General features: G+C 38.9%; 1 protein-coding gene across 1 annotated transcript in view; it reads left to right on the top strand.

Moving 5' to 3' along the window:
* Nucleotides 1-258: 258 nt before the first annotated feature.
* The window catches only part of LOC101849597 (THO complex subunit 3), an 18586-nt gene continuing 7911 nt past the window's right edge, over nt 259-10933 (top strand). Inside the window, exons 1-3 of the mRNA XM_005093926.3 lie at nt 259-641; nt 8644-8803; nt 10216-10420. Coding sequence (XP_005093983.2) covers nt 453-641; nt 8644-8803; nt 10216-10420 — 554 coding nt within the window. The 5' untranslated portion in view covers nt 259-452. The remainder of the gene's footprint in view (nt 642-8643; nt 8804-10215; nt 10421-10933) is intronic.

The following is a 10933-nucleotide window of genomic DNA, read 5'->3' as shown; positions in this document are numbered from 1 at the left end:
TATATATATATATATAGCTAGATCTTGCAAGCAAAAATTGAATACAGTACTTATTTTTTTACGTTAACTAGATCTAAATAACAACCCAATTAAGTTAATTGGATTCTATTTCACATGTTACATGTACCAGAATAATGTAAAACGTTTTTTTCTTCTTTCGTTTCCGTTTATTGTAGCCTACCGTAGGCTACCGTTAACTTTTATGTTACTGCCTACGGTGTTGCAAAAGAGATACCCAGTAAGAAATTTTCTTTGTTAGCAGTGACATGGTTGGTAATGCATCGTGTGGAGATAAAGTACAAATAAAATATTTTGATACTTTTAAAGACAAATTAACATGGTACAAGCCATATTACTGAATAAATGACATTCTTTACATCTATACTTACAGTATTAAGATACGAACTGCATAGTATCAAGCAGGGGGTGATAAAATATTTCGACACCCATATATGACAATAAACATGGCGTCTTTCGCGGAGGAAATGAAAAAGTTTTTCAATAGCAATCCTCGAACACGAGATGTTCAAGCACATTCTGCAAAGGTTCACTCCGTCGCTTGGAGTTGCGATGGTAGGCGCCTTGCATCTGGCTCTTTCGACAAAACTGTCTGCATATACAATTTGGATAAAGACCGACTGGTAAGCTGGTTGCTCGGGCTCGGGCTCGGACCAGGTCTAGCCAAGCCGAGTTTCAGTTCTCTAGATCTACTCTAGAATCTAGACTTAGATCTAGAATCTAGATCTATATCATATCTAGATCTAGATCTAGTAGAGTTAGTAGCTTTGGCTTTGCTGTACTTTGTTGACAGTTGTTGATTTGGTTGCATAAATAATGCTTGCGTTCGGTTTCGAAGCAAGAAACAGAAAAAAAAGAGAGTAATGCTGGTGAACCCCTATGACTAAAAAAGAAAAAAGAAATATGCTCTTATTAGAGGTACCAGAAACTAAATTTTCAAACTAGATCTAGCTGTATGCCAAATTTATCAGTTCCATTTGAAAGGCCTATATCCACTGAGCATTTTGGTACCATTCTTTAACCTCTCCGTCAATTTTTAACTCATTCGCTACATATTATTTTCGGCTTGTAGACGAATTTCTTTCGGGAGGGCGAAATGAGATGATGACTAGTGCGCAGTTCACAGGTCTTGGTCTTGGGGGCCATAAATTCAAATAAATATCAACATATTATATACCAACATTTTCAGTATGGTTTGTAGAATACATCTGTAATGTTTATTTGAGTATTTTTCAACTTTGGTTCCTGTAAGAGGCGATTATGCAACACAATTGTGATTGGTTGCGGATAAAATTTGAAAACAAAAAATTTATAATCTCAGATGAAACTCAAAAAATATGTTTGCACCTAGATCTAGTCAAATTATACATCAAAATAACCATAACTGTATATAGAACAGGAGAATATTGAAAAATGAGCATTTATTTACATATCATATACATTCCATAATATTTGTACATTTGGATCGTAACCTCCGATATTGAAAAAAAAATAATTTTTAAATAATTTTGAAAAAAGGATCCCAAACAGAAAAAAACACTCGTATCTTATATGGAATTATTCAGAATTGCATTTGGAATAAACCTATACATGTCTTGGGTGGTACTCTTTGAGTAAATTCACCAAAAAGTAGTGATTTTTGGGAGAAAAAAAATATTTTGACTATTTAGATCTAGGCCTAGATCTAGCACTCAAAAATATTGATTTCTCAATTACAGTGCACTGGCAATTTGAGTCCAGTAGTATCAATATTATAAGTAGAGTCCTACACTTCTTTAGTGAGCAAAATAATTATACATTTTGTTGTGTAAAAGTACAAAGACTGGTGTCTGGCTATAATTTGGGCTTCGCGATAAAACAATGTCGCATAAACTTCGAAATCCTGTTTCAAAACTGAATCAAAACTTCCGATTTTCGGTGTAAACACTTGACCCGGAAGTCAACTTTATATTATGACCTTTATTTTAACATGGATATGTGGATTGGAATAGAAACCAAGCTAAAATTGAACGTCAGTTCTCGAGCCGCCGGGGGCGGCTTTGCGTACTAACGGCACTCAAGCCGCGCCGCCCCCCACGGCTCGGCGAAGCGAATGAGTTAAGAAAATTGTAGTTGTTTAAAATTTGATCAAATTTGTTAAGGCCACCTCTATTCTCACCCGGGATGAGAATAGTGCAGGCTAGTCTTTTGGCTATTCTCACCCGGTGCGCGTTCACTGTTATAGCCTAGATCTAGGCCAACAAATTTTGCGTTCACCCTAAACCACAGAATTCTACACTGTGATAACAGAAAAATTGTAGAATTCTGTCCGTTACAACTGTAGTCTGTAGCCTACTAAAAGCGTACAATTTTGTATGTAGGCAGTGGAGAGAGAGAAAGAGACAGAGAGAGGAGTAGCGTGAGAACTTCCGGTCAAAACAAAATGGCGACCCGCGTAGTTCTGCTCGATTCGAAAAGTTAAATAGCCGTAGCATCTTTGTAGACAACCAAATTAATTTACTTTTGTGTTTTAACATCATTTTTAAACTTTGTTTTGGTCAATTTGATCGTCCACACCGATAGACAGTATTCAGAAAGAGACAGAGAGAGAGAGAGAGGGGAGGAGTAGATCTTGCGAGAACTTCCGGGCAAAACAAAATGGCGACCCGCGTAGTTCGGCTCGATTCGAACAGTGAAATAGCCATAGCATCTTTGAAGACGATCAAATTAGCTTACTTTTGTGCTATAACGTAATTTTTTCTTGGCTTTTATCAATTTGATCATCCACACCGATAGACAGTATTCCAAAATGATGAAAAGCAGGTCTTGTTTCGCACCGGGTGAGAATAGCCTACGCTGGCAAGTCTCACCCGGGGTGAGAGGTAGATCGTTTTTCTATTCTCACCCCGGATGAGAATAGCCACTTCCATTTGTTAAAGTCAGTCACTGGCTGCAACCCCATGTTTGACAGACAATAAAAAAAGTACCAAGTGCACTAAACATCTCCACATTAACAGAGTACAATCACTATAACAAATATATGGAGCCTAATTTTTTTCAAGACTGTGAGATCTTTACAAATCAGTATTTTATCGCCTCAAACACGATGATCTGTCGTTATTTCGACAAAAACACCGAGCGTTGACCCGGCGGCGGCGCACCGGGCCCCGCGGCGAGCGAGTCGGCTCTATACTGTAGTGTACCCCGCGTGCGGGGTCACATGCTTTCTGAGTCTCGCGGAAGGATTGATGAAAAATAATTCCAATTTAATAACTTTATTCTAATAGAAAATGAACTGATCTTTTAATTGATATGTGTTATAAGTCGGTATTATACATATTTTGTGTAAAAAGGAATCTTTAAACATTTTGACGGTAATTTTAAAAGCTTTCTATAAAGACGCCAAAGGCTAAACTTATATCACGGGAAAGCCCGTTTAAAGCTCTACAGTTCTCCGCCAATGAAAAGGCGGTATTTAATCATCCCTCGTTCCGCGAAGCATTTGAATGCACGCGTGTCAATTTTTCAACCGGCCGACCACGCATTCCGACCGCGAGGGGCTTCGCTTTCGTTGGCGATTCTCCAGCTCCTACTAATCGGACATATAAACAACTTACACCATTGTAACGAGGAAAAGCTGAACTTTTACAAGGTGTACGGCATTTGGTGTTTTATGGCGAAAGAGCAAAGAAACAGCGATCGGAATTACCCCGATTTTACCGATACCGCGCGGTCGGAAGGCCGCGAATGCCCGCGAGGCCGTGTTTACGCTACCTACTCTTATCTTTGATTTGATCACGATTAGATCTAGATCTAATCTATGTCATGTTGACATGAGTAGTTGATCATGTGATGTAGCGGACACTGACTTTCCGATTCAGATCTCTCGCTGGCTGGTACCTCTTACAGTCACAGTAGTCACAGTCCCTTTCTCTCGTCACACACACACATACTCTCATTCACGTCCACACTTAACCCTAGGAGCGCTCAGCGTTTCATCGGTAGTAGATCTAAAACCTGCCAAATTGCTCTGCCACCACGGCCGATGGCGGATTTCACGGTAAGGGTTGAGAGACAACACAGGGTTTATTTTTAAAATAAAATTCTACTGTTGTACTGTTTTGTGCTCAACTTGTGTTGTTTTGATTGTTTATCTCACTCACTGCCAGGCATTTCTCGGCAGGATAACTGAAGAATGCCAGGCTTTCGGGACCTTTTTCAAAACCTCACTGTGAGCTTATTATTTTGTGTATGTACAGCATTGAACTTTTCCACAAACAATGACATTGAAACATACGATCAACAAATCAAAAAAAATTTTGTGATACCTCTACCGTGTGAAATTTTATGAGTTTGTGAATATGTGGCAAAATCGAGAAAAAAAACTTTTACATAAAATATTTAGGTGCTTGGTACATTCAGTCGATATATCATGCCTTTATATCTTTATCTCTGCAAGAAATATCTAGATTTTCTTTCAACTGACAAATGTTGAAGAGTCACTTTGAAAAGATATCTGACAAATTTTATATAACTGGAATATCATTTAATAAAAGTCATCAGTCCACCCACCCTAAGCATCAACATCTGGGTGTGTGGTTGCAGGACGGGGCATGGCCACTGGGGGAGGGGTGCCACTATTTGAAGTTTGTTGTGTGGACATAGGAGGGTCTATGTCAGCTGTATTCCTATCATTTGGGGTCTAAATCTACGTTGTGTGATCTTTGACGTTAGTGTGACGGGACCGGGAAGCATCGGATCATAGGTCTGAGCATGGGGAACACCCGATTCAGATCTAGGCCTAGATCTAGCACAATTTTCATCTTCACTTGAGTCCGCACCTCTCCTGTTTCCTTTCCTATACTCATTATCAACTCTGTATGATGGTTCATCATCACTGTCATCTGCAAAAAGATCTAAATCTGACCCTTTATTGACGAGTCCATCAATTCCAATGTTCCGACCTCGTTGAGACGCCGTCGCAATCGTAACTGATTGGCATGGTCTAAAATCATCAAAGAAAGCTTTGCCGTTGTTAAATCAGGCTGCCAACATAGTCTTAAATATCCCATGTTGTGATACGATGCTCTCATCTTGACACCCCATTTTTCGCAAAATCGAAAATGTACACCAAAATTTTAATTGTATAACAAAATAAATAGGAAATGGTTCTAAGTAAATCTGACTGCAGAAATGATTTCTCCACCCAAAAACACATTGGGTAGCCAGGTTTCTCTCTAACATAGCAATGACAATGAAAAATTAAATTTTTTATCCAAATTGCTTTAAAATGGGCTTAAATGAAAAAAACAGTTATTTCTAAGAGCTATGGTTTTTTAAAATTTTAAAATCCATTGATAAATAAAAATGTTAATGGGATTTTTGTTTGCAAAATTTTGGGGGACTTTAATATTGCCAAAAAGTTGGACATGTCTTGGTGTATTTTGAGGAAAAACTGTTAAAAGTCAGTAATGAATTGGAGTATATAAATGAAACTTGGCATCTTCATGTGATTTTTATTGCAGAATCTAGTTCTGCTATCACTTTTTCGATGTCCTTATTACTTTGGACCCGAAAGACTAATATTTGCGTGAAATTTGTTGAATTGCATGGACATCGTTTTTACTGCGACTGATCACCCATTCTAAAACTCAGTAAAGCGGTATCGGGAAAACCCGCAATGAAGTCGCGGGTGACCTATTTAGTTATAGGCAGCCAATCACATGCCGCCTAGCGATCACGCGTCTCTGGCATGCCGGCACCTCGCGTTTTGAATCTGTGATCTAGTTTCCAGCTTTAGTGTTTTATCAATGGATAGGTGGTAATTTTAAGTTGGTATGTAAAATGTACTACAAGCAGAGATCTGAAATTTTACAGCAATAAAGAAGACATGTGGGGCGCCTGTGTGGTCGGCGATCAACCCGCAGCTCCGCTTAGTTTTTCGAACCACATAGGAAAATCGCACACAAACACGGCAATTTCTCTGGTTCTAGAAATCGTTTGGGATTGTACGCTTGCATGTCGTTAGTTTAACCTTTCCTCTGATTGGTTGCCGAGTATCATTTATTTTCGTCAACGAGAGTCACCTCTGATCCCAAGCGGCCCAAAAATTACCCTTCGCTATGAGCTAGATTTCTGGCCCAAGGCGCCGCGGGCGATTGGCATTGCTGTCTAACACTCCAATTAATTACTGAGATATCGTCGATTGTCTTACAGAATCTGCTACTGCGTGGTTCACTTTTAGGAGTATTTTCCTTTATTGGGTCATCCATATTTTGCCGACCTTTACAACCCCATAACTTTTTTATTTATGAACCGATTTTTAAAATTCAAAAAGCATAATTATTCTCTTAGAAATGAAAACTCTTTCTCAGGTATCAAATAAAAAAATGATAAAGCGAAAAATTAAATTTTCATTGGAATTGCTAATATAGGGCCTGCGCGCTTCCCGGTCGAAGTTGGTCAGCACTATATAAAGGGCCTGTGCGCTTCCAGGGTTAAACAAACAATTCACACTCCAAATGGCCCAAATATAATAAATAATGCCCTATGCAGCCTCACACCGTCTTCGATCACATCCCTACTCACCCAGCACCCACCCTCACATGACTAGAGACTCAAAATTCAAGTAAGTAAGTTGTAGTGCCTACTCACACCGGGCTGGTAATGTGTGATGGTGTGTCTCGATATCGGCAGCATGAGATCACACTGTTCAGAGGTGAGCCTGATGGGCTCTTATCTTGCCCTATAACTCTTGATGATGTGTGTATTTTCCATCGTGTGTGCAGGGTGATTTGAATTTGAAACTATTGTGAGGAAAAGTTTGATCAGGCTTTTCCAGATGACCTGATTGACACATCTTAATAATAATAATAATAATAATAATAATTGCATTTATATAGCGCATATCCATGCTCAAGAGCATGTTCTATGCGCTTTACAACTATTATTACCCCAGCAGACCCTCTGCTGAGAGCACTCAGAAACTTTCTCAGCTTCCGTGGAAGCATACAGTGCAAGCTGCAGATTTCACGCGCTCAAACACTATCAAACTGACAAGATCTTTCACTGTCTATAGCTGGGTACCCATTTCCACCTGGGTGAAGTGGGGAAAATTTGTGCAAAGTGCCTTTCCCAAGGACACAACGTCGGGCCCCTGACGGGATTCGAACCCACGACTGTTTTTATTGCGAGTCCGAGAGCCTAACCACTAGGCGACCGACGACCCAATCTTTCATGGGGGTGTTCGAGTCGAGAAAACAGTGTTGACAATGCAAAGAAAACAATGCCAATTGCGCACTGCGCTCTAGGCTGGAAATGGGCTCTGCACAAGGGGTACTTTTTGGGTCATTTGGGTTCAGAGGTGGCTCTCTTCTAAAAGTATAGCTTCGGAAAAACCCATGGACGAAAATGAATGAAACATGGCAACCAACCAGAAGAAAGGTCAAACTTACATGATGAATGCAAGCAAAAAAATTTCTAGAACCGGAGAAGTTGCAGTGTATGTGATTTTTCCTCCATTGTTCAAAAACTAAAAGTACCTGCGGATTGGTTGCTGACCAAACAGGTGCCCTGTGTCTTCTTTATTTGCTGTAAAATTTCAGATCTCTGTGTTTAGTACATTTTATGTACCAACTTGAAATTACCACCCATTATGTGATATAATAGACTAGAGCTGGAAACTGGGTCACAAATTCAACACATAGCCTGCAGGCATGCGAGAGGCGCGTGATCGCTAGACGGCATGTAGTTGGCTGCCTAAAACTAAAACTAAATGGGTCACCAATGAATCCATTGCATGTTTTCCTGATACTGCTTTGTTATGTTGTAGAAGGGATGATCAGAGAACAACGTTGATTCTTTTCAGATCAAAGTTATATATCGAAATGTCGTTTTTGTACCAGGACGGACCAGGTAGAGTAAATTCGACTAATTTCTGTCAATGTGTTGAAAATTAGACCACCAAAGTAGTTTTTAAGAAAAGATGTGTTGAAAACTTATGAAGTTTTGTGGTGCCTCACAAGGCTGTGCCCCCTTTTGGTATCAGTTAAAGCGATGTCGCGCAAATCATCAAATTTTCATTCAGATATATTAGTCTTAAAGATTCAGAATAATAAAGACATTGAAAGAGTGATAGCAGAACTAAATTCTGCTTTAAATAAATCTCGTGAAGATGCCAAGTTTCGTATCGTACTCCAATTCATTATTGACTTTCATGAACGTTTTCCTTCAAAATGTACTAGATGTATCAAGAAACATCCCACTTTTTAATGATAATTTAAAATCTAAATATAATGTGATTTATCGAACATTTTAAAAATGTGAAATGGAAATTATCTATTTTGTGTAGATCTATAATCTGTTTCTTTCTTTTAAAAAAAAAATTCAATAGTACTAGCACATGAAACTTGGTTACTGCTCTCCTCTACCATTTCTTTGCAACTCATTTCTGTCTTCTACCCACCCTTTGTTGTCTTCTTGTCCCAAAGTAAAGCCCTCTACCTAAATCATGATCTCCCCTCTGTCACTAGTTAAAAGTAAGACAAGGAAAGATAATGTGATTATGATTTGGTGATAAAAATCAGTCCTTTCTGTTTTTATTGGTTTCATTGATGCAAGAGAGACTTGTGTGGCATTTTCTTCCAGACCAAAGACTACACTGTGTTCAGGGGCCATGGTGCTAGCGTTGATCAACTTTGTTGGAATCCTCAAAATCCAGACCAGTTGGCAACTGCCAGTGGAGACAAGACCGTTCGTGTCTGGGATGCAAGAACAAATAAGGCAGCAGCCAGTATTAACACAAAAGGTTTGCAAGTTAATAGTTAATTCATAAACTACCATCAGGACACTTCCGTTAAATGTTTTATAAAGTTATATTGCTGATATATATAGAGTAGATATATATTGCCATTGTCATCATAAATTTTCCCCTTTATAAAGTTAAAAATGCTTTTAAAATCTGCTGTCTGGGTGGTTGGCAGGTTCTTTGGTGTGGTTTGCTCCCCTTCTTTCCTGTCAAACATCTTTCATCCTTAAATCTCTTCTGTTTCTTTTCTTTGTACTTTACTCTGTTGTAACACCTCTACTCTTTGCACTTTTACCCCATATATGTGTTGCAAGTGCCACAAGACTTGCTAAAACTAAAGCCTACTGCCCCTGTTACATTACATGCATGCCAAGAATGTTTTTGTTAGTATTCAAACTAATCTACTGTATTAAAGTTCTCTTAGGAGAGTGTGAGCCACCAAGGGTTTCTTTTAAGTGGATGGCATAGATCTAGTTCTTGTGTGCACTAAAAAAAATCATGATGAGTGCATTTATAAATTGCCCTCTTTTGGGATCCGAATGCTGTAATGGGAAAAAATAATAAAATGTGCTACTTTTGTATGCTTCATTTATTTGATTTGTCATGAGATTGCTCTAGCTTTCTTCTTTGCATGACCTACTTGGATGTCATTGTCTACTACTTACAAGGCCAAACTTGCAGTTCTATTAGCATTGGTTCTATTTTAGCTCCCCAGATGGGGTGTATTCCCCTTGGAATGTTTTCCCTCATTTTCCTGAGACGGAAATAAAAACTTGTCTGTGAAAGACACATGGCTACCACACATCTCTTCGCTGAATTCTCTTCTTTCAGGCCTTTCTCAATACAGAAAATACAGAATGGGATTGTTTTCTTGCTTCTTCTATTTGTTTTTAGAGTTCAGAATGCTGTCAAGAAGTTTTAAACCCCTTCCCCCTTCCCCAAAGAAAAAAAAAGGCAAGCATAAACCAAAGAATGAGGCTGAAAAGATTACCCAGGACAGAGATAAATGGAATGAACTTGTATGTGGCCAATACCCTGCCAGGGGTGGAAGGCATTGATGATGATAATGAGTATACCAAGGCAAGCTCACTTTGAGCTTATCTTCTAATCAGTTAATCTCATGAGGAAAAAGGATAGACCAGATAGACAGACTGTGAAAATGGCCATATACCAGAATAAGATATGAGATGTAGTTTTAATCTGTCTTTAACAAACTAAGACAAACGTTTGCTTGGTACGCATTTTCTGCAAGAGATCTTGTGGTCCAGGCAATCACGGCTCAGTGGGGCTGTCATGTCCTTGTCCTTTTTATGTCTTGGGAATTCACCACACCTGTACTCACATATGTTTGAATGAGTTTATAATTAGTTCATGTATGACTTCAAATTTTTGTTGTTTTTCTTTTGATACAGGTGAGAACATAAACATATGTTGGTCACCAGATGGGAGTACCATTGCAGTTGGTAACAAAGATGATCTGGTGACTTTCATCGATGCAAAATCTCATAGATCTCGGGCAGAGGAACAGTTCAAGTTTGAAGTCAATGAGATTTCATGGAACAACGATGGGGATCTCTTTTTCTTGACCAGTGGTCACGGCAGCATTCACATTTTCAGGTGTGCATTATTGTGTCTGTTGTTGTATTTTATTATTTTATGTTAGTGATTTGCTCTTAGATTTAATGAGTTTAAACATCAGCTTAGCATTTATTTTATTAATGCAAAGAGTTAAATTAACCGTCAAAGTGTCCAACTCTATATCGTCGGCCTAGTGATAAAACCGACTAACCCACAAAATTTCAAAAAATTTTTTTATTGGCCCTATCGATAGTAAATTGTCCATTTCATATGCTCACTCAAAGACAGATCATAATTTTGTGTAGAAATGCCTTTAAAACATCAGAAATAAAACCGTATAACCCGGCACCCATCGCATTTTAGCCCGATAATTCCGACTATCCCACCTGCGAGGGGGGGAATGAGGGTTGGCTGTTTTTGTCGCGCTAACAATGAGGGGCCACGTGCTACGTTACCGACTAACCCGGCTTCGACTCGTCTCCGGACTTCGTTTGACATCAGATTCAGACCTGTAATAGTCCAGAATTCGCTCACTTAACCGTGGGAGCTCTC

Source organism: Aplysia californica, unplaced genomic scaffold (genome assembly GCF_000002075.1).
Source record: "Aplysia californica isolate F4 #8 unplaced genomic scaffold, AplCal3.0 scaffold00072, whole genome shotgun sequence".
NCBI lineage: Eukaryota > Metazoa > Mollusca > Gastropoda > Aplysiida > Aplysiidae > Aplysia > Aplysia californica.
The sequence above is the reverse complement of the archived record's forward strand: the minus strand, read 5'-3'. Positions and strand labels throughout refer to the sequence as shown.